This window comes from Emydura macquarii, unplaced genomic scaffold (assembly GCF_026122565.2).
Source record: "Emydura macquarii macquarii isolate MOO-44397 ecotype Brisbane River unplaced genomic scaffold, CSIRO-AGI_Emac_v2 contig_1483, whole genome shotgun sequence".
In the NCBI taxonomy this organism is placed as follows: domain Eukaryota; kingdom Metazoa; phylum Chordata; order Testudines; family Chelidae; genus Emydura; species Emydura macquarii.
This window is the reverse complement of record NW_027131620.1, coordinates 20,787,049-20,812,465: the sequence shown is the minus strand read 5'-3', so window position 1 is coordinate 20,812,465 and position 25,417 is coordinate 20,787,049. Positions and strand designations below refer to the sequence as shown.

The window sequence follows — 25,417 nt, the reverse complement described above, 5'->3', positions numbered from 1 at the left end:
CTTTTCAAAGAGAAGGCAGAATGTTGGAAGTATTGCAGGGGAAATGAAGCGAGGATCACTGGTGGTTGGAACAGACGGATTATGTTCAAGGCGCCTGGGCTAAAACTATTGAAAGATGGAAGGTTTGAACTCACCAACGGCTTTAGGGGACCACTGAGGGGCAGTGATGTCAGACTTTGGAAGAGGGACAAGAACCAATCATTGAAAGATGATACTGGTCTTAAGAGACAGTAAAAAGGTGGATGGAAGTTGTACCAAAGGAAAAAGACTTCAGACTGAACTGTGACCCAGAACAGAAGCATTTGGGTGCTGTGGATGGAAGACTTTGATACAAGACCTGAGCAGAGACAAAAAAATCTGGGTGAAGAAGAGCTGTTGGAATTATTGTTGGCAGGTTTATTTTGGACTTTTGTTTATCTCAGATGGGGTGAAGTTTTTGGTTTGGCTGAAAGGCTGAACTACATAGAAAATGAAAGGAACTGAGGCAACGGGCTGCATTTCCCTGCGGACAAGATACGCTCTTCACGAGGTCCCCATTGAGCAATATCCATCCACCTACACACACTGTCTCCACAGCACTGCCAGCTGTTTCCAGCTTAGGAGACAAACATGGGAATCAAATGTAGGTGTTCCACAGGACAGGTCACTATCACCAAGACATTTGGGCTGCCTCGCTCTCATCAAACCATTCAATTTTCTATGTCTCTTGGTTAGCTGGTCATCATCTCCAGTGGTTTTGTTATTCATCCACACTCCGTGACAGGTAGCCAGCAGTCTGGGTATCCTCTTCTCCTCAATCACTGTGACTTTTGCTGGATGATTAGGACAACTGCATAGAGCCATGCTGCTACTAGGCTCTCAAATTGTGATTTCAAGGTGATTTGAGCTCCCTTGCTCCTTGGTTCGTGACAGTGGGAGGGAAAGCAGAAAGCTCTTTTATTGTGTGTGCTTGGAGCCAAAAAGGGAATTAACCAGTCTAGTACTGTATCTGCTCCAAAGTGTATAGAATGTCAGGGGGATAATCAATTTCACGATTCTATAAAGCTGATTGAAAAATGATTACACAGCAAGCCCAGGACTCTTTTTTTTAGGCTTGCCGACTGCCTGTATTTCCCAGGAACAATTGCTACTCTAGGCGAATTCAGAGTGCAACTGGGATAGATGTTACTTTCAATCTTATCAGGGAGTTTCAGACATTTTTGGGTATGAGACAGAACTTAACTGCACCAAGTGTTACACAAAGAGAGTCATTTGAAAGAGTTATCTTCTAATGAACAAGACATGGCGGGTCAGTGAATCCCCTCCTGCCAGCATTGGACCTTAGTTCAGAACTAAAGAGAATGTTTTATAGCCTGAAGAGGGAGAATATTTGTGGCCTGGAAGCTCAGTCTGATCTAAAGTTATTGCTATTCCCACATTTTCTTCTGCCAATAACTAATATCAAGAAGGCAGGGGGACAAGTGATTTTTATCTTGTGTTCTCATGGTCATATTCTTTTCTTAACTGAATTTCTTGTAAATATATTTAGTGCTGATAACAGGTGCCAGATTGACAGCCCTGGAGAGTAAATTCCTTTATTTAAGCTACAGAACAGGTGCAGCATGGGCAGCGGTGCAAGCTGCCTTCTTGCTCCCTTTTCCTGCCTCCTCCCCCAAATGCATCTCAAGGTTAACCTTCTGAGACCACTTCAAGAATAAGGAGGCCCATTCACTTCCTGGCCTATCTACTGAGAATAATAAATACAGAGCTCATTAGCACTAAATACTTGACATAACACATACAAAAAAGATTAGTGGCAGCAAGTTTCAGAGCCTGGGTCAACTGACGACAGCTCACACTTCAGGGTTGGAAACAGCAATGTAGATGGTTGGTTTCGGGCAACAGCCTGGGCTCTGAAACTTGGGGGAGTGGGATGGGATGGGACGGAATGGGCAGGGTCTCAGAGCCTGGGTGCAGCCCAAACCTGAATGTCTATACTTCTATTTTTAGCACCACAGCGCAAACCCAGTGAGTTCAAGTCAGTTGACCCATGCTCAGACTCATTGCCACGGGTTTTATTTTTGCTGTGGAGACATCCCGTAGAGACTGAAGGTACTACATGGTCCTATGCCCATCATTTCCTGTGCCCTGGAATAGGGACCCCACACTAGCATGAACCACGAGCAGTCTCTTTTTCTGGGTTCTGGGTCATAGTTTTCCTATTGATGATTCCCTGGGAATTTTACTGTTTTCGTTTCTTATACATGAAACTAAATGTAACATGTAAGATAAGGAGAGGAGGAAAATAAAGTAGGTAAAGCAATTGTGAGTCCCTCTGCAATGTATTCAGGCTATTAAGGGTTTCATTAAGTTTACTAATAGGTTGTTAACGATAAAATATCCTTTTTTCGTTTTACCTACTTTCCAAACGTTACAGCCAATTCTGCCATGCAAGCTTTTCCTCTCCATTGACATTAATTAGCATGCCATATATTAAGGAGTGCTTTTAATGAGCTGTTATTTCAAATGATTTTATTGGCGTGCAGTATTGTTCAGTTTAATAGCACATAAATGACAACTATAGAAATTGCTTTGATAAGACTCAAGCACTGAGGGGGATACTCAATCTCCAGTACTGTACCTCAGTCGGTCCTTGGTGCTGAGACTACTACTAAATATGCAGAGTAGCTGCCTTGTCATTTCATACTTGGGAGAAGCAATGTTTTTGCTTTTTTAAATCCTAAAAAGCACTAGCTGCATCCATATAAGGAAGGGGCTATCTACTCTGTAGCTGGGAGCATGCTTCCCAGATTAGTTAGACAGATGCACCAGTTCTGCTCAAGCTAGCATATTAAAAATAGCAATGCAGTCAGAGGGAGCAAGGGGGGCAGCTCAGACTAGCTGGCTGAGCACAAACCCACTTGGACTCTTTGGATATGTACTCAGGTACCCCTGACTACACTGCAAGCTTGAGCAGAGCTAACACATGCCTGTCTATCCGAGCTGGGAAGTATGATCCCGGTTGCAGAAGAGTCATATCCTAAGAATGTAAACTGCTCTCTCTGCTATGCTCTACAAATCAAATGGAGAAATATGATTTATGAGTATATATAATATGTGTGTGTCACATTTATAGGTACAGTTTCAGTCACACCTATCATATAATGGGTCACATAGCATCATATAATGGCAGCGTTCACTTTCCATTATATGCTAACAACATGTCTGACATCAGAAGGAATGGCCTGGTGTAAGTCTCTTTGGGTGTTTTCACAGCTGATTCCACCACCTTATCATTACATTGCGGGTATGCCGCGGACAAGGTCTGGTGATCAAACTTCCATTTACATATAAATTCTTTGAATTCTTCCAACGCGAACTGGGGGTCATTATCAGTAAATACTTCATCTGGAATGCCGTATCTCATCAAGTGGGTTTGCAGTGACTTGTTTCTTGTATCAGGCAGAGCAGGGACCTCCCAAAAGTTTGAATAGTAGTCCAAGTTTGAATAGTGTAAACAAGTGATGCTTTTCCTTGAAGGTGAATAAGTCCATTCTCACCGTTTCCTATAATTGGGTGAACAGCTCATGCGGTAGCAGAGTTTCCTTCTGGTGGTGGTTATTACACAACTAGCAGATGACACGCTTCTATCAGGGAGTGCAGTTATGTATTTATTCCTAGCCAGTATACACACTCTTGAGCCTGTCTAAGACACTGTCAATGTCCAGGTATGAGGCATGTATTTTTTGCATGACATCCTTACATAATGAGATGAGGAAAACAGTTCTCTGTGCTTGAAATGTTATTCCATCCTGCTCACTTAGCTCATCTTTAACTTGAAAATATCATTCTGCTCCTATCAGTACTTGATTCTGGCCACCCTGCAGTAGTGTTGCTCTGTTGACTGCCTAGAGTTGAATGTCCTTTTCTGTAGGCTCTTTGATTTCCATCAGCTTTGCTGTTGAAACTAGGAGATTGAAGCCATCAACATGCTGCACTATGTCCTGATTCACTTCCACCAACTCGCTTATGCTGGGTCTATATGCCCTGTTCATGGTGTCATCTAATACCAGTGGTCATCATGACAATACCTGACAATATCTTTTGCTTCTTTCACTGAAGCGATAATAGTCTGATGCTGCATCATTAACAGATCCATGGCTTGTTTGGCTGTATTCCCCAAGAGGGGTCTGTGGAGCTTACCATCCACCACCACAATCTTCAGTTGGTATAGTCCGCTAATTTTTGGGTTCATTACTATGAGGTGACATTTTCCTATGGGCTATATTGTGCTCCTGTTGTACATCATTAGTGTGCACTTGCTCTCTGTAATGGGTGTGTACAAGTCCAGTTCACCGCAAGGAATCACACTACAGGAGACCCCACGACCCAGCTAAAATTACTTCGGATGTTTCTGAATTAATACTGTTGCATGCCAGGAGGTTGGTATTATCCTTTGTTAATTTTCTGGTCCCACAGCCTGAATCTGATATGTTCTCAGACTCAAGGAGAGAATCATGATGTCATCATTGCTGTCTGATGCACCATCCCCCTCTTGTGGAAGTCAGGATGAATCTTTCTGAAAACTTCCTCTGCTTTTGCACACTTTACGAAAACAGTTAATCTTGCCACTTTCCTTGCAATGCTGCCCTAGTGAGGGACACCTCTCCTTTACCCACTCATGCTGTCTTCCACAGTAAATCCATCTCACTGTAGGTACGGAACCATAGCCACCTGCTCTCCTTTGCTGTTCATAGAATCATAGAGTTGGAAGGGACCTCAGGTGGTCATCTAGTCCAACCCCCTGCTCAAAGCAGGACTAACCTCAGCTAAATCATCCCATCCAGGGCTTTGTCAAGCCACAGCTTAAAAACCTCCAAAGATGGAGATTCCACCACCTTCCTAGGTAATCCATTCCAGTGCTTCACCACCCTCCTAGTGAAAAACCTTTTCCTAATGTCCAACCTAGACCTCGCCCACTGCAACTTGAGACTGTTGCTCCTTGTTCTGTCATCTGCCACCACTGAGAACAGCCTAGCTCCATCTTCCCTGGAACCCACTTTCAGGTAGTTAAAGGCTGCTATCAAATCCCGCCTCATTCTTCTCTTCTGCAGACTAAACAAGCCTAGTTCCCTCAGCCTCTCCTCATAAGTCTTGTGCTCCAGCCCCCTAATCATTTTTATTGCCCTCCGCTGGACTCTCTCCAACTTCTCCACATCCTTTTTGTAGTGGGGGGCCCAAAACTGGACACAATACTCCAAATGAGGCCTCACCAATGCCAAAGAGAGGGGAATCATCACTTCCCGCGATCTGCTGGCAATGCTCCTACTAATGCAGCCCAATATGCTATTAGCCTTCTTGACAACCAGGGCACACTATTGACTCATATCCAGTTTTTTGTCCACTGTTACCCCCAGGTCCTTTTCTGCAGAACTGCGGCCTAGCTCGTCGGTCCCCAAGTCTGTAGCTGTGAATGGGATTCTTCCATCCTAAGTGCAGGACTCTGCACTTGTCGTTGTTGAACCTCCTCAGATTTCTTGTGGCCCAATCCTCCAGTTTGTTTAGGTCCTTCTGTATCCTATCCCTACCTTTCAGGGTATCTACCACTCCCCCCAGCTTAGTGTCATCTGCTAACTTCCTGAGAGTGCAATTTACCCCATCCTCCAGATCATTAATGAAGATGTTGAACAAAACCAGCCGCAGGACCAATCCCTGGGGCACTCCGCTTGTGACCGGCTGCCAGCTAGTCATGGAGCCATTTATCATTACTTGTTGAGCCCTATGCTCTAGCCAGTTCTCTATCCATTTTATAGTCCATTCATCCAACCCATACTTCTTTAACTTGCTGTTAAGAATACTGTGAGAGACCATATCAAAAGCTTGGCTAAAGTCAAGGTATATCACGTCCACTGCTTTCCCCACATCCACAGAGCCAGTCACCTCTTCATAGAAAGCAATCAGGTTGGTCAGGCATGACTTTCCCTTGGTGAATCCATGTTGACTGTTCCAGATCACCTTCCTCTCTTCCAAGTGCCTTAAAATGGATTCCTTGAGGACCTGATCCATGATTTTCCAGGGATTGAGGTGAGGCTTACCGGTCTGTAGTTCCCTGGATCCTCTTTCCTCCCTTTCTTGAAGAGGTGGAGGAGGAGCTTTCGACAAAGTTCCATGGCTCCCACAGCTAGCTGCTGCACTTCAGGGCACTGACAGCTCTGACACTGGCAACATGTTTCATTCACAAAGAATGAAGCTAAATGCAGTTTTAGTTGAACAAGTGGAACCTTATTAATCCCTGTGCATTAATCTGTCCATTTGGCCGAGTTCCTTCCAGCCTAACTCCACCCCTTCCCTGGTGTCTTGTTAATAACAGCCCCTCCAGGGAACATGGGCCCTCTGACTGCAGTTCCACTGACCATGACACAGCTGTGGAATGCAGACCGGAAAAGTGGATTTTTACCATTTTTATATTTGGCTTGGGTAGCTACCTTTCTTTCACTTTTTAATAATTCCTTTGCTTTCCTCTAAAGTGTAAATGAAGTGTCTCCTTGATGCTGTCTTTTCTTTTTTAGAACCGTTCACTCAATTACACCAGATTGAGGAATCAAGCCATCAGTTTTGAATTCTTAATGCTATAAATTTGCTAAATTGATCAATGTTCAAAGATGAAAAGAAAATAACTATCCGGAAAGGAGATATATATGTGTACTTTATTTTCAAGTTACTCAACTACTTTATTTTTGGAGTTGGATGGTGTAATTGTGCAAGCTCAAATATGAAGCTGTTGAACAGGTTAATCTATTTAACCATAGCTGCCTGGGCAGATTGGTGCTTAGAAAGATTATATAGAAAAATGGAATTAAGAATCAAGAAGAGAGAAACAGATACACAAAAGATGAACAAGAACAGAGCAAAACCATAATCTATCGAGCACAAGGAATAAATCACTGGCAGGCACACAGAAGTAGAAGTACATCAGTTTATGAATGAACAGATTAGATGCTGCCAAAGATATTTTTAAAACTGCACTCTAGCATATAAATGAAGAATAAAGTGCTTTCAAACATCCTCTTAAAATTCTCTTTGGCTCAGAAAGAAACATATGTGCACAATATAAAATTAAGCTCCCAAAATCATTTCAGTAAAAATATTCTTTTCTGTTGCAGGCTTTTGGCCTAAATCTTCTCTCTTATATGGAAGGTACATCATCGTAAATCCATTGGCTTCAACAATGAAGAACAATAGAGAGAGAAATTCAGAGAGATGGTTGGACTCAGTGGCCCATGTTGTACTTTTCTTTGAATGTTTAATAATTGTATACTTTTTAAAAAAATGTAAAACACCACATGCCATTTCAGACAGTCTGTGCAGCTTACTTGGTTGTCATATTTTAACATATTGCATTAATTTAACTTAGTTTTTCAAATCAATTAGTTGTGCATTTCAGATCACAGGGTTACAGGATTCTACAGGATTTAAAAGTGCATAATTAACAAATGGTTAACAAGATAACCAAAGCTGCATTTCTCTGCTTCCCAGATATGAACATCTTCAGGCAGCAATGAGGGAAGTGTGATTCAGAATTCTATACACTTCAGTGAAGTTTGCTCAAAAGTTCTTTAAAGCAGTGGCTCTCAACCTTTTCAGACAACTGCACCCCTTTCAGGTGTTTGATTGGTCTTGTGTACCCCATGTTTCACCTCACTTAAAAACTACTTACAAAAATACAAAAGTGACACAACATTATTGAAAAATTGCTTACTTTCTCATTTTTACCATGTAATTATAAAACAAATCAATTGGAATAAAAATTTGTACTTACATTTTAGTGTATAGTATATAGAGCAGTATAAACAAGTCATTTTACTTTGTACTGACTTCACTAGTGCTTTTTAATGTATCCTGTTGTAAAACTAAGCAAATATTTATATGAGTTGATGTACCCCCTGGAAGACCTCTGCGTATCCCCAGGGGTACGCATACCCCTGGTTGAGAACCACTTTTTTAAGGCTCCTATTCTGGAAAGCATTCCTAATTAGGACATCATTAAGCACTGACTTAACTTCAAGCATGTGCTAAATCCCACTGAAGTCAGTTGGGTTTATGTGTATATCTAAGTCCCTAAAAGGCTATACTCACTCTGGAAAGCATTTAAATACACCCCCAGCATTAAGCAAGTGTTTAAATGCTTTCCTGAACAGAGGCCCAACAAAATAACAGAACAGAAATGTTCTAGTTTGAACATTCTAGTTTGATTAGACACAGATACCTCCGGTCAGTTTTTTTATATATACAGAGAAGGTAAGGGGTGTGTGTGAGTGTAGTATGAAACAGAAGTGTGAAGAAAGGCAACAGTTATTTGAAGCATTTTCTCTGCCAGCACCATATAACAAGCAACTAGACATAACGAGCATGCATCTCACTCCACTGGTTTTAATCAATGTAACTGTAACTCCACTGACTTCAATGCCGTCAACCCCTTTTACATCAGTGTATGTGATAGGAGAATCATGGCCATTTTGACTCTCCAAACAGCAACCGGATGTGTCAGCTCCTGTATTATTGTACACAGAGAGTAATAGAGTTTAAGGAAAGAAGAGACCATCAGATCATCTAGTCTGATCTCCTGTATATCCCAGGGCATTCAGTACCCACACAATAAACCCAACAACCAAAATTAGATCAAAGTATTACAGCCCACAGGAGACAAAACTACTATGTACCACAAGCAGAGAACAGAAGGGACCCAGGTGCACCAGTACCCAAGGCATATGAAATTTCAGGGTAATGATTAAGTGAAATACAGCCAGATAATCCTGGCAAGTGACCTGTATCCCATCCTGCAAAGAAAGGCAAACTCCCCCCCTTCAGGTCACTGCCAGTCTGGCCTGGAGGGAAAATTCCTTCCCAACCCCACATATAACAAAAAGTTAGACTGTAAACATGTGAGCAAGAACCAGCCAGCCATGCACCTGAGAGAGAGAATGCTCAGTGCCACCTCAGAGTTGTGCATCCCTGATGTCCAATGTCCCATCTCCAATGCTTCAGAAGAAGGAGATAACTAAAACAAAACACCATGCGTATTAGCCTTCTTTTGCATCAACAGAGAAACTGACCTAGGACCCTACTGTATGACAAAAGTGCACTGGCATTTCTAGAAATTATATTAGCTTCAAATGGGTGAGAATAGGGATCCCCATGGGATTCTGCTGGTGAGGGACATTAAATTGCAAGAGCAGGTGTTCATCATGTCTAAGTGTTGCCCTCAGACTGCACCCAGAAAGCAATCTCATTAACCCCTGCTGTGTCTTGGAGACAGGACAGCAGGATTCTATGGCCAACAGCAACAAATGCTGTATAGAGGTCCAGAATTTTGTGTGGATTTATAGTGCCTGTCGATTGCCAAGAAAAGATCATTCATCAGTGCCACCAGCACCATCTATTTTCCAAGTTCTGGCCTGAAGCCTGACTAGGAGGGGTCCAGGATATTGGCAGTGTCTAACCAATCTGCTTCCTGAGAACTCACTAAACATTGCAGTCGGCAGCCATATAGTAAACAATTTATTTTCAACTGCCCAGCCCTTCTTTGATGCAATGCTGCAGATGAAGTAGTTAACTACAAAGTTAATTTACCTGCACACATACGAAAAAGCCTTCCTTAGGTGCAATTCAGAGGATAAAGCAGTCAATTATGAAGCTGATCATAGCTGCAAACATAAGTAGACCATACGTCTGCAAATTTTCACAGTTAGACTGGATTATTAAGGCATTCATAGCAAAGATTACGTATAATGTATTCTTCATATAACTAAGTTTTTTGGACCCAAACAGAATAATATATAGCAGTCCAAGATGCATATCCAATGCATGCATATCCAATATTAAAGCAAAATATTATATGTATTATTAGAGGAATAGTACGTGAGTATACAAAGCCTGTATTGTATACATATGTATAAGTGAGTAGAGTTAAGGTTGTACATACCATCTTAAACTGATTTCCTGAGGATTTTTGGTGCTTAACCATGTACCTTTAATGCTCTTGCTGCTCAGCTAAGTTAGCCACCCAGGTATGTACAGCATAAACTTCCTTCAATGAACACTCAGTATGCTTAGCAAGAAAGCTTCATACAAAATTTATCGCATATGCACAAAATACAACAAAGACTGTAACCTGATCAAATCAAAACAGATTTTCATGGGAACATCCAAAATTCTCTCTCCACTGAGGGCTATTTCTGACAATTTTTATCTTTCTACCATTTCAACTATAGAGCAGCACATAAAATGGTTGCAATTTTTTATTTTATTCTATTTCATGAAGGGAATGAGTATTAATTGCTTTCCTGAACCAAAAATGACAAACTAATTTCCCCCTCAAGTTTTCCAGGAAAACACATCTTCTTACATAACTAGGCCTGGAAAAATGTCCGTCTGAAACAATAAGGCTTCAAAAAGTTATGAGTGGTTGAAAAACAGGAAACAGATATGCATGTGTAATCATGAATTGAATACCCTGGCTATGGTTATAGTACCAACTAATCACAGAAATGTAGGGCTGGAAGGGACCACGAGATGTCATCAAGTACAGCCCCCTGCACTGAGACAGGAGCAAGTAAACTTTGACCATCCTTGACTGGTGTTTGTCCAACCTGTTCTTAAAAACCTCTAAAGAAGGGGATTCCACAACCTCCGTTGGCAGTCTATTCAAATGCTTAATTGCCATTATAGTTAGAAAGTTTTTCCTAATATCTAATTTAAATCTCCCTTGCTGCAGATTAAGCCCAGGACTTTTTGTCTTACCTCCAGTGGACATGGAGAACAATTGATGACAGTCCTCTTTATAACGGCTATTAACATATTTGAAGACATATCAGGTCTCCCCTGAGCCTTCTTTTCTTGAGACTAAACATGCCCAGTGTATTTTTTAACCTTTCCTCACAGGTCAGGTTTTCTAAACCTTTTATCATTTTTGTTGCTCTCCTCTGGACTCTCTCCAATTTGTCCATGTGTCCTAAAGTGTGGTGACCAGAACTGGACACAGTACACAAACTGAGGCCTCAACAGTGCTGAGTAAAGTGGGAAAATTACTTCCCATCTTACATATAACACCCCTGTTGATACATCCCAGAATGATATTAGCCTTTTTTGCAACTGCATCACATTGCTGACTCTTTGTGATTTACTATAACTCCCAGATCCTTTTCAACAGTAGTACCACCTAACCAGTCATTCCCCAATTTGTAGCTGTGCATTTAATTTTTGCTTCCTAAGTTAAGTATTTTTCATTTATCTTTATTGAATCTCCTCTTGTTGAATTCAGACTAGTTATCCAATTTGTCAATTTTGAATTAGAATCCTATCTTCCAAAGTGCTTGCACAATCCCACCCAACTTGGTGTCATCCACTAATTTTATAAGCATACTCTCTACTCCACTACCCAAGTCATTAATGAAAATATTGAAAAGTAGCAGATCCAGGACTGCTATATATGTCTTCCCAATTTGACAGTGAGTGATAACTCATCTTTGACAATGGTCTTTCAACAATTGAGAACCCACTCTATAGTAATTTTATCTAGACAACATTTCCCCCATTTGCTTATGAGAACATCATTTGGTACTGTGTCAAAAGCTTTACAAAAATCACAATACATGTCTACTGCTTTCCCCATTCACTAGGCTAGTATTCTGGCAAAAAAAGAAATTAGGTTGGTTTGGCATGATTTGTTCTTGACAAATTCATGCTGGCTATTTCTTATAACCCAAGTATCCTGTAGGTGCTTACAAACTGATTAATAATTTGTTCCAGTATCTTTCCGAGTCTTCAAATTATGCTGATTGGTCTATAATCCCCGAGTCCTCTTTGTTCTCCTTTTTAAAGATAGGTACTACGTTTGCCCTTCTCCAATCCTCTGGGACCTCACCTGTCCTCCATGAGTTGTTGAAGATAATTAAGTACCATAGGATTAATTTCATCAGGCCCTGCCAATTTGAATACATCTAACTTCTTTAAATCGTCTTTAACCCATTCTTTTCCTGTTTTAGTTTGTATACCTTCCCCTTGTTAATGTTACTTGTGTTGAGTATCTGGTCACCATTAATGGTGAAGGAGATTTAATAACAAGGTTAATAACAGGTGTCATCTGTTACTAAATCTCCTCCCCCGGTAAGTGGAGAACCTATACTTTCTTTCATCTTTCTCTTGCTCCTAATGTAATTAAAAAGCCTCTTCTTATTGCCCTTTATATCCCTTGCAAGGGTAACTCATTTTGTGCCTTAGCCTTTCTGATTTTTTGTCCCTACATGCTTAGGCTGTTCTTTTGTATTCCTCCTTAGAAATTCATCCATGTTTCTACTTTTTGTAGGATTCCTTTTTGATTTTCAGGTCCCGATGGAGCCATATTGGACTCTTAATATTTTTTCCTACCTTTCCTTCACATCAGGATAATTTCTAGTTGTGCCTTTAATATAGTCTCCTTGAAAAACTGCCAGATCTTCTGAATTCCCTTTTCCCTTAGATTTTCTTTCCATGGGACTTTAACTAACTCTCAGAACTGGTAAGTAAAGTCTGCTTTTTTGAATTCCATTGTTCTTATTCTACTGCTCTCATGCTTTCTATTATAATGGACAGTGGTTTCAGGGGATCAGCGTGGGAGGAAATTTACTCCTACTCTACTGTAAATCCAGGAAATGCATCCCACAAACATTGGCCTGATATATGACCCTCTAATTCAGCGATTTTTTTTATGTAACTACCTCTCCTGCAGAGAAAATCTGAGCAAAGTGACTGAGGAGAAATAGTGCACTGGCAACAGAAGAGATGATGGAGGTTGGATCACAATTTTACATGACAAACTTAAATATATGTAGCCTCTGAAGTGCAATTTGAACTCAAATCCACTGGGATTAGAGAAACTAGACTCCCGACATACTATTAAAGAGTTTGAAATGGTATAAAAGCCCCTTACACTCTCATTCCAGGCATCCTAACACAAAGATTTGCTGCACTTGGAAACTGTGACTAAGAAAGCTGGATAGTTATAAGCTACAAATTCATTTTTTTTTTCCCCTTAGAGACCATGCACAACCTATAGAGGTAATAATACATTAAGAACATGACTGATGAAAAGAATAAACTTTGTAATGTTTGAAGATATAGTTTGTTACTTAGACAATGCCTCTAGGTATGGCTTATTGGAAGGACTTTCCCAATTTTAAAGCTGAGCAGATGAATATACTGTAGGTACTCTTTAAATGCCTCTAGGATTGAAATGCATCATAACAATGCCTTCCACCTTCAGTCAAGTAACATGAGGGATATTTCACACAGAGGATTGTTGGGTATTTCTTCTTCTTTTCCTTCTTGACCATCCAGGAAGTCCTGTGAACCTCTATAATCAACAATTCCCAGAAGACCATTATACACAAAGGGAATAATTTTCAAAGTTGGGTGCCAGAATTGCTGTATCTGAGTTTTCATTAGGCATTTAAGATGGCCTAAAATAGGTAGTTGGATGCATAGGTGCTCAATTTTAGGACATAAGTTCAGAAATTGGATTCAAGCCTGTACAAAACACTTGGGTGCATGTGTCTATATTATTTATTACAACTTGGACTGTCGAACAAGTGGCTGAGACAAATGTTCAGCCTAAAATAGAAAAACTCTAGCACAAAACTGATCAATAAACTTGAATCAGGTCATATGTTCCTGTGACCCACAACAGCATAAGCCTTTATATTATGTAATACTGAATTGATGATGCAACTTGTTTAGGGCAACAAAGATGTTTAAATACACATTCATACAAAAGCCTTGCAGTGATGCTTCCACATTGCATAGAAACTATTATATTACTGGCTTAATCACAATGAGCTGTAAGTCAGTTTGATTCTTACCAGGCATTTTAAACTTTCAGGGGACTGGTAAAAATCACTGAACAGCTGCGCTGCTTTTAAATGCAGAGGAAAGGAGGGGTAGGATAGGAAAGAGCCGTTAAAGCAATTTTATTAGATCTTGCCAATCACAACAAACTAAGAGACACAGCTGTAATGTGGCCTCTTTTATGAGTGTCACATACACACATCTCTCTATAAAATTTTCTAATCTAACCAATATACCAGCACAATCCGTCATTCTTCTTGTTTACCTGTAGACTTGTGTGAACACCTATCAATCTGCCTGTCTGTTATGTGCACCTGTATAACTATCTTCCCCCATTAACTTATCTCTAGAGCTGTTGATTTTAATCTCCATTCTGTTGCTTATTTTTCTATCAATCTATGCATATCCCCTATGGTTTACCTATCTGGAGATATATATTAACATCAGCATCTCTTTACATGCTTATTGTATTAACTGCCTACCTCTTCACCACATTCACTCATTACCAGCCTTCACTAACTTCTCTAAGACATACTATAATGTCTCTGTCTCTCTTTCTCCACATAACTGGCATCTTAATATTTTCAGCATCCTGTTTATCATATTTTCAACCCTAAGCTATCTTATTGTCTTGGACAGGAGCTTTCTGTTCCCTGAGAACAGACTTTAGTTGCATTCTGATTTGGAGAGCTATACGGTTCTTTCTTTAAAATATCTAGTGAAACAATAATTCTCAAACCTATTGTATATAGTTTTTTAAAAAGTCAGTCTTAAAAGCAAGGCTGTAGCTGTGTTATTTAACATTCAATGCCAGACTCCAAGAGCAATATGAAGGATAAATGTCAATCAGTTGCAACTTGAATAGTCAAAGAGGCTCATTATGGTCTTTTCAGTTTATTTAAGCTCTTTAGACTTATACATAGTCATTATGAACTTAGTGATTTTGACGGCTAAACAAATTGCTTACTGAAGATTTTGCTGCTGAATTTTAACCCAATTCCTCATGTGAAATCTGCACATGCAAACTGTGATGGCAATTTGTGTGATGTGGACACCTGACTGCCAAACAACTGTGAGAATAATAGAGAAACAATGTGAAAATCTGCCTTAAAATAAAGTAAATAGAAAGTTAGTGGGATATCCAACTTATTTATGTAGAGGCATTTTAAGCACCTAGGAACAGCAATTTTAATGAAAGAGGTAAACACAATAGACTAAAATCAGAGGTGATGGGTAAAGAGGTGTAACAAACTTCAGTAGAGTAGGTATAAGTAGTCCTAATGGTGTCTAAGGGAAGCTCTAACTGAGCATAAGAGAATCTAAGTTACAATATCTTCCACAATGCCTGTGAATATGGCCCATTATTTCCAGAAGTGAAGCTGACCTTGACTTCATTGACTCATTCATAAAATGCATTTCCTGAACCCTAACTCTGCAGGAGTTTCTTTTTAAAAAACTGATAGACACCTGCGCTTTTGGAGCAGTAGTATCCCCACCGACAAATGAAGCAACAACAGTGAAGTTCCTAGAAAGCGGCAAATTGGTTAGATCATTATTGAGTCTCAAACTCTCATTGGCTGACACAGTAATATCACTTCTGAAGGTGCTATTTTCAGGAAAGTTGATTCTTGTGGAGACCTCATTAAAAACACCACCACTCTGGTTCATAGATTAGGGATGTTGCTTTATCGGCATATTTCTTTAAAACCACCCACCATTGCAATACTCCTCACCAGGCCACTGTTGGTAGGAAACAATAGGATTAGCAGCACTGACCAGCTGCTGACATTTTAACCCCGGGTCAGCTGAATCTATTCAGAGCAGGTCAAGACAATGCCATGATAGCAATGCCTGAATCCTGTCTTCAACTACTGCTACTACTAATGGAATTAACACTAGTGCTACAGCCATGGTGTGACATTTTAAAGATAAATATCAGCGTAGACAAAACTGATGGGTATTAACTACCCATACAACTGAACTTGAGATTAAGCGGATCTAGCCATTTTAGATAGTACAAAGATATTTACCTATGTATGAAGGCACTAAACAATATAATTAGGAAGCAGAGTTCAATTGCTACCTGGGTTTAGAATGATCTATTTATTGTGGAGTGCCCTGGCTTGAAATCTACTGTTGAGAATACTCTGACCTCCTCACTGAACTAAGCACACCTGAATATCTATATCATGCTGGCTCCAACTGCATCATTCATGCTGAGAGTACTTGTCTTGGAGGGCTGTAGAGAATGAGGCTGTCTCAGGTAATACCTCCATGCCAGTTTGCAAATCCCCCTATACCCAGTAGACAGCATCTCTGTTTGGAGAGATGTTTGTGTGTTCCATTTTAATTTTCTGGATGTTTTAATGCTTGGTTGTCCTCCTTATTGAAGAGAATAGAGGAAGAGGAACAGCTGGAATTCACCTTCACTCCCCTATTGGTGCAGCCATCAAAGGTGCATTGAGTCATTATCAGGAAGGGAAATTTGTGTGTGCACACCTCCAATGAGATTCACGAAGAGATGTGATTTAAGAGGCAAAGCCATTGTTATGATGCATTACCACCCTGGAGACATATAGGCATCTCTACACAATCTCTCAGCCAGAAAAGCAACTCAGATTGATAAGGTCCTTTCAGTGAGCTGTGCCCACAGGTAACGTTTAAGCAGCAAACTGTCTCTTTAAAAATTAAAAGGAGTGGGTTTTTTTTTGTTTGTTTTTTTTACCATTTACATTCTCTATTTATTTATTTTTATATTCATCCTTCTATAGGTCATTGGTGTTCTCAGAGAATAATGAATTTGCAACTTATACCATCAAGGCAAGTTTCTAAGCAGCAAAAATAAGGGCTGTTAGATAATCTATTATCTGTGTGCATGTAAGGCTTTGCAGTGTTCCTTTAAAAACATGTGCATTCAGAGCTCATAACAAGGGGATAATAGCACCGCCTAGATCCAGCTATAGTCTAGACAGGTGAGGTGAAATCTTGCCCAGCCCCCCCAGTTTTGCCAATGTGTCTCAACTGTGAGCTACAACACTATTGCTTATTTTAGTCTAGAACTTTCCCTGAATGTAGGTTATTAGTCACAGAGAACTGTGAAGGAGTTTGGCAATATATACAAACCCCTACCAGAGATTAGGCTGATGCCAGTAAACTCAATTTCCTTTTTTGACCAGAGTCATTTCTAAAAATCAGGCTTCCAGATGTGAAAGGCTTAGTGCATTAACCTCACTGTAACACCCAGCCCTCTGAAATCTGCTTTTATTATAGAGGCATCTGGTAGCATTGCTATAGTTACCAAGCTGGCTGAAATGGTACACATTTATCAAGAGGAACTTCTTTCCTATGGTGTCTTTTTACTGTATCATTTCAACCTACGTTTTTAATAGACGCAAGGTTAGATGATGTAATAGTTTATGAAATCACATTTAACTTCTGGGCAGCAGACTACAGAGCTTGTGTAGGGTGCAATGTCTAAGAGTTTGGTGGCCTCAAACTAGTCTTCATTTGTTCACTCTGAAAAACAAACTATGTTTGACATCGCTGGCACTGCCTCTCAACGGGTCCACTAGGACTGAGATGGCAGGTGGTCTGCTGGTCAGAACTGAGGGGAAGTAGACTAATAGGCAGGATTATTCTTTGGGATACATCCCCAACATAACCAATTTATTTATATAAAGTATGTGCTGATTCTTTAGCTCTCCCAACATCCTGTGGCAGAAGCGGAGATCACCGAAGTGCTTTCCAATCCTAGAAATTATTTTACATCCATTTATACTAGTTTATGCCTTCGAAAGCTACCTTCGCAAGGAAAGAGGCTTTAAGCTCTTTTTTAAGCTCTTACGTTTCTAGTTTCCTCCAAGCAGGTGGGATGCAGCAGGGCATATCACAAGGCTTGAAAGTTAGCTTTGGACTATGCCTTAACAAGCCAAATACTCCTTAAGAATAAAATATACTTCCTGAGAGAGAACTGTGTGCTAACTTATAGCTGTGGGCAGGTACTCTATTATTAGTGCCTTTGCTGGAAATAACACGCTGAGGGCAAGGAACTGTTCAGCCTGGAAATACCTCAGTCAGAAGGGAGAGAGACAGGTATCCACCCAAGAGAGGTGAGAGTGGTGGGGGAGGGCTGGGAGTCAGAGTGAGCGCTGTTGGTATATGAAGGGGAAATATAGGTTCCAGTTTACCTGATGTGAGACAATCCTTCTCTGAAATTCTGTGAACGCCACACTTAGAGTATGGATTTTAACAAGTTAGGCACACAGATGGAGTGAATGATCAGAATTATCCATTTGTACAGGCAATTGCTCAGTTTGTGCATTCATTCATATTAATCATATGTACAATTAAGGGATAGATTCCTGAATTTTATTGAGCTTCACTAAGCCATCTTCCCATTCTACCAATCTTGGAACCAGCCAGGGACCATTGCAACCCTTGGCATAATTTAGAGCAGCATTTAAACAGCTCTGTGTTATAAAGGCTGGATTGAACCCTCCGGGACTATATTGCTCTGTAGCTACACCGCTTCCTATTCAGGAATGCCCTATTAGAGCAGATCCCTATGCCCTTTGCACTGCTCGAGAGAGCAGGGTCTGATCTTCTTTGCTGTGCAGTTGTGCACCTAACCTATTTGAAAGCAGGCAACTGTGTAACAGACTCTGAACTGACAATCTCATGATTTAAAGGATTTACCTGTAAACAGACACTGCACTGGAACGTATGAATGTACTAATTGACACCTTTTGTAGCCCATAAGACAAGAGACAGGAAAAATTTACAAAATAGTGTCAGTAAGTCAATTTAGTATTCTGTAAAAAGGGGGAACTAATAGCAGAAAAAAAGTATTAAAAACAATAAAAGAACCTACAATCATACTAATAAGTTTACCAGAAATTAATCCCCACCTCCTACCCAATCTCCACAAGGGCTCTGGTTGGTATCAATCCTTCCAACCCTTCCTTAAGGATTGGGGCCCTCTGTGGACCAGAGGTCCTGTCCATTTGCTAGATCAGAACAAAAAAACAGGATATATATATATTTTTTTAAATCCTCTCTTTGTTGGTCCCTGGAGAATCCAGTTTGAACTAATATATGCAAAACTCTCCAGAGGTGGCTTCAAAAGGCTGATAGCTGGAGGAATTACATTATCATGCCCCTCCTCCTAGAGAAGTTACACACAATCTCACAACAACAAACAATTGCATTTCTAATTCAATGGACCCCAAAGGCATGAAACTAATTTCAATAAAGTCTAACTCAATTCAGTAGGGTTTATCCAAGATATTGCAGAATATTGTTATATTGGACATAGGATGTCCCATCACATTACAGATGACGGACCAGATTTCAGATTAATGGCATACATCCTTTGGTAGGTTCTATCCTCAGATTATTTATTTCTACCCATTATTCTAGGCACCGCATAAATAAAAGAACATATATTCCCTGTCCCAACAGGTTTACCATCTAAAGACAAAGGATATGTATACCACACAAGTGAAGTTATCAGGGTGAAAACTGTATTGTGAAGATGTAGCCAAAGCTTTGGATAATACATTTTTATTAGATATATGGATTATTCCATGTTCCATGAGGGGATTGACATGGTCAGAGTAATTTAATAAGGAAGATGTTTACTACCTGCGTTTCGTGAATACCGGAAAGAAACTATATGGCAGAGAGAGGAGGTGGCTGCAGTATTCAAGATGGGAGATAATGAAAACTTGAAAGTGTTATAGCTTTAGGGGCAGAAAGGTAGGGAAGTATATCTTGGAAATGATGTGGAGGAATAAAGGGCAGAATTTGACACTGGCTGGATGTGGGGCAATGGAGATAATTACAAATCACATTCAGATGTGATTTCAAGTGGAGCTGTTTACTAGATCACACATTACAGTGACAGCAGCAAGGTACCATGAAGATTCTCACATATTTTTATCAGGCCTCCTTTAAACACCTACTGAAATCTCTGAAACATTATGGGTATGCTGACCAACACACCTACACACACATGGAACAGACCCTCTGGTACATACTCCTTCACAACATTCTGTTCTCCTTACCTCATAGAGTGTAATGATACCATTGGTCTCATTTGGAGGTTTCCACTGAACATAGATCTTTTCTTCAAAGGGTCCGCCTTGGATGGATTCTAAGGGAACAGGTCCAGGAACTATAAAGGAAAAAGATGGTAAGTCAGTAACTCTCCACAACAGTCACGTGTGTATCCTCCAGAGAGGCTGAAATCTTCTAGCAATGGTTGGTGCTCTAGAGCTGAGAAAACAAAGTGTGGGCCAAACAGGAACATTTAAAAAGACATTAGTGCCCATTGCTATTGGCCCATTCTTGACCTTGGTGTCCAAACATGAAAACTCACTCACTTAATATTAACAAACAACAAACACTCATGTAAAGATGTACAGTGATCCACCATGACTACCTCCACCAGCACGACAGAGGCAATTTACTGATAGTATTTATCTCAGAACCAGAGGTTATAGAAGATACAAAAGACAACCTAATCTATTACCAGTTAGTGCTTTGTACATCTGCACATACCCCAGGTTCCCCTATCCCCAACACGATCATGCAAGAAATTGTCTAATTCCATTGTCAAACAATTACGCATTTATAATCGTACAATTTATAATATATCAAGGTATTTCATTTTGTTGTTAAATGATGTTTTTCATTTTCCAACTTACTTCATTCCTTTAAAATATTAAGACAATAAAAATACATTCCTTAAATAAAAAAGAAATGTAACAAATGTGACTGATTTAACATAGCCTCAAATACAGCAACTTGTGTCATATAGTAATATTTAGCCCTTGCATAGTATTTTCACCAAAACCCTCTCTACAGAAGTGATTAACAAGTATTATTCCCACTTCAGAGAAGCAGAAACCGAAACTAAGACACAAACATGCTTAGGTCCCGATGCTGCTCATGGAGATCCAAAGCAGAATTGGAGCCTAAATGACTTGCTTTAAGTCACATGGAAAGTCAGTGATAGAGCTGGGAACAAAACCCAGTTTGTACTCTACTTACTGGACTAGATGGCTCCTAATTCAGGAAGCACAAAGGGTCAATAAACACACCTATGGGTGCTTCAGGGTCAACACTTAAACTGATCTAATCTTGCAAGCTTTACTTCAACAGCACATTGTCTAAACTAAATCTTAGATGAAAGTGCCAAAAAGTATTTGTTTATATAAGATTTGCTTCAGTACACTGCAGGAGTCATTTATCTCAAAAGTGTAATGGATTTTGTATTTAAAGCATAAGATATAACAGGATTCATGCTCTGTGTGTTTTAGTATGACACTGAGTTTAAAATAGCATAAGAGTTGTGTCTTCTATACAAGCAAAACCAACATAAAACCAATAGGGACTGAGCCAGAAAGACCTCCTTTTAGATGCAAATAAATGAGCTAAGCCAAATATTCTTCTTTTCTTCCCAGCCTTTTGGACCATTCTATTCCACATCTTATCTTCTGTTTCCTGTTTTAGATAATCTTCCATAATCACCACAAATAATTCTTTAATGAGTTCCTTTTCTTCCCCTTTTGCTCTACATGCATACTCTTCTTGAGTTCTAGGAAGAAAGTTATTCACTTCATAATTTTATTGTTAAGAAATATTTACAGGAAGCATGCTAATGGCTACAATCTTCTTTGTCTTTTAATTAACTTATAATTAAACAGGCACTTTCCAATCACTGAGTGACGATATGATGGAAGGAAATGCCAGTTTGAAGGACCGGTGTTGCACAGTTGAATCATTTTCTTCTTTAACTGATTGATGGCTTTGTTTGCATATCAGCAACAGGAAATATTTTCATTTTGTTTTGTTTTGGGGGTGCTTTTTTCCTACTGTCAGTATTTCAGGATTAGCTCTGGCTTCAGAAAAACCAAATTGTCTTCAACTTGGTGCAAAGGTAATGCAGCTTCTAGTGATGGACAGACAATGGAGAACACATTCAAGAGCCACTCCTTTCTGCTGTGAGAAATATTTCCCAGAAGGAAGAGCAAGATTTGTCATATTCAAGAGTAAGATTTGCCAAGAGACATCAGTGTCTAACAACTTGGCCAGAGAGATTCCCATTTGGCTCACATTGCAAAGCTGTAGCCTATTGACCAGTAGGGTCACGATTTAAATCTAAGATGTGGTAAGAAGGATAAACAGAGAAAGGCCAATTGTCAGCCACAGACACTTCAGTAGTAGATCCATATCCCACACCTGGACACTCAACTAGGTATCCAGGCACGTCAATTCCTGTATTACACACTTATGTAGCAATAACAGCATCCAAATGTGAAATTTAACCTCGTATTCAGATGCTCATGTTGAGAAGCTGTATGGAGAGTTTGTCCAGCTAGCTGGTGGGAGATGGACAATGGAGGAAGTCTGCTCCAGTATCTGGACAAAAGGTTGCTCACACCATACTTCTCTTTCAGCAGTATAACATGAAAGGCTATGACACCCTCCCCATCTTTGTTTTATCACATTTTGGCTCATTTAGGCAGGCATGTTGGGTGGATGTTTTTAACATGTTTGAGATATTAGACTCCCCTAGACCAGATGTTTTATTAACAGTAAATGGGAGGGAAAGCAGGGGACATGAAAAACTTTAAAAATAGCACTATCTGAATAAACATTAACTGATGGAAAGAACTTCACAAGAGCTCCATTTTACTAAGTGGAAGAAAGAATGAAGGAATATTGCAAGTTCTCCAGAAAACCTTGAGCAAGGAACTTTGAAATAAGTGCGTCATCTCTGGACGAGTTGGTTCAGCATGTTTAGACTAACACACACAAAACAATTGTAGTATCTTGCCTAAAGAGTGGATGGACAAAAGTACAGACAGACTTATAGGAGAAAGGATTGTCTCCTCAAGGTTACAAAGTGTTCAAAGGGCACAAGTGTTCAGGAGAGTTTGTCTCCAGAAATGAGGTAGTGAACACATAGGACCAAATTCTGTTCTGACACACATGTACAACCCCCAGTGACTGCTATGCAGCTGCGTGAGTACATAGGAGTCCAGAGTTTACCACATATTATCTAGGATTATGGCTCAGACACAAATAAAAGACACATGCATAGACCCTCGGATTTTCCATTTGCGGACTTTGGGTAAATTATTGGAGGTCAGTGCACAGCCCAAGAAATCCCCTTTGGCATCATCAAACAGCTATGCCAAACCACTCCACAGCGGCCGCTGAAGCTCTGAGGTTGCGAAAGTTCCCACAGTAGCTATATCTCTTTTTCATATAAGGCAATGACTAGTGCAACTGCACAATGATGGATCCACCACACCTGTTCCAATGCCTCACCTGCCTCTGCCCCACACCTCAAAATCCTTGTAGGAGAGCACAGAGATCTCACTCACAGAGCTGCGCTCCATCCAGGGGGTATCTGGGCCTGTATGACTTCAAGTCTTGCTGCACTGACTCTTCATGAGCAAGTCTTCATGAGTCTTGCTGCACTGCCTCTGCAGCAGAACACAGATGCTAATGGATTTGGTGAGCTCTGCACTCAGAGGAGGGAGTAGGGTTTTCCCCTTTTAGGCAAACAAAACTATTTCACCATTGGAAGAGGGGCCTGAAGAATTAGAAAACACAGACCACTTGCATGGTTTTCATCAGAAATTGTCTTCAATAACATGTAAAACCTCCCCCTTCCAATACCTTTTCAAAGATCTACTGGTCTCTCAAACCTATTGGCCACCAGCACAGCTCATAACCTCTGTCCAAGAGGAACAGAGATGGAATGCACAATATCTTAGGGTGCTGCATGAAGTGACTAGCACAGACACTGCAGAGAACAACTTCACAGGCTCCATGCCCACATTTTTAGGGAAACACTGTATTCTCTCTCTAAGTTTACCAGTCTGTAGTACAGGGTGTTTATATTTTCCTCTAGTCTGAGTCTTGTGCATTTACCACTGAGCCCTCAAATATGGTGAATTAACAGTCTGTACAGGAAAATGTACCCTATATAGAACCCTAGAAGGAAAAGGAGGAGAGGAATGAGTTAAATAGCAACAATGTTCTAACATTCTGGTTATAACATCATGGAATAATTACATCCAGTGGGGAATTTAATGTACTCTCCTTTTTCACCCACACAATAGTCAAACACCATCTACACAGATAGCCAGATTGCACCTTGGCACAGAGATGCTCCAGGGCTGCTCATCTTTATCAATATGAAAGACTGATTTCCCCGGTAAAGTAACAATTTAAGATTTATCTTTCATTACGGTTACAAGGCCACTACAAATCCACCTACTCAAGCAAAATTCTAATGCTGTGAACAGTAACTAAGTAAATGCACTCCCAGTCCTGTCTGACAAAAACTCTGATCATTACCCTGAATTAATAGAAAGGTCTGCCATCTCCTGGAGTCCCCTCTGTGATATACTGTAATGCCAGAGCCACTTTCATCACAGATAAATTTAGCTCAGCAGCACCTAATGGCTCAGGCAAGGGAAAGATGTTTCCTTATAGCCCATTAGACAGAGTGGATGCTTGCAGCCCATGAGGGCTCTTAGTTCGAGTCTCAGCTCAGATGGCTTTGTTACAGAGGGCAATTTGTCCTGCAATGCCTTGGAAAAACCTTACCGAATTAAGTTAAACCTTACTGAATCGTTTAATACTATTAGGGTCCACAGTAGTAAAAAATATTATTGTTTATGTGTTACTGTAGAATTGCATATAACTTTTCTAGGACACTGATTAATGTAAAGCTTGGGGAAATGTTAGGAACTTTAAAGAATTGTTTGGGACAATACGTGGGAAGTGGGTTTCCTAGGAGGTACTTGAGAGGCCTTTTGAAGTTATGCCTGGAGACAAAAACCCATTTCCTACTGATTACCTGCTCCCAGGAACTCCAGATCAAAGAACACCTTGAACTGTATAAAGGGGGATTAAACTTTCCATGAGTGTGCTACTTCTGAACTGAGGCTTTTATGAATTTGTGACAACAACAGGGACCCCTCTGTTGGATTTGAAGGAGTAATCACCTGCCAGAGCCCATACTACATTTGGGGTTGATCTCTGTTAAGTTTATTAGCATGCGTGTAGGTTCTTTAATTGATTTTAATGGTTTTTCTGTGATGCTTTTACCCTAAGAATAAATGTGGTTGCATAGAAATTGCTGGGTGATAGCTTAACTGAGGACAGTTACACTATTAGTCTCTGAATAGAAAGCAAGCAGGTCTGCTTAAGCAGTCTGTCTTTTGCTGGGAATAATGCAATGAAGGCAGGGAACTGTTCAGCCTGGAGATACGTGTCTCTCTCCTTTCTGACCAGGGTGTCTCCACACAAGAGGGCTGATGACCAGAGGAGCTAGAAGCCTGAGAATGGGTGCTTTGCAAGACCACCGAGCAGAAGTACAGGGGTAGCCAAGCAGGTACCCTGAACTGTGACAGGCTTAACAGTTTAGGGATAATTTTCCTAGCCCATCACTTTGACCATGTCATCCCTCTTTTTGTATCTCTTTACTGGCACCATCTTCTCTATTGTATCAAATATAAACTGCTTGTTTTCA

General features: G+C 40.3%; 1 protein-coding gene across 1 annotated transcript in view; it reads right to left on the bottom strand.

Moving 5' to 3' along the window:
• The window catches only part of PTPRT (protein tyrosine phosphatase receptor type T), a 618,875-nt gene that overhangs the window by 194,304 nt on the left and 399,154 nt on the right, over positions 1 to 25,417 (bottom strand). Inside the window, exon 9 of the mRNA XM_067554415.1 lies at positions 19,926 to 20,035. Coding sequence (XP_067410516.1) covers positions 19,926 to 20,035 — 110 coding nt within the window. The remainder of the gene's footprint in view (positions 1 to 19,925; positions 20,036 to 25,417) is intronic.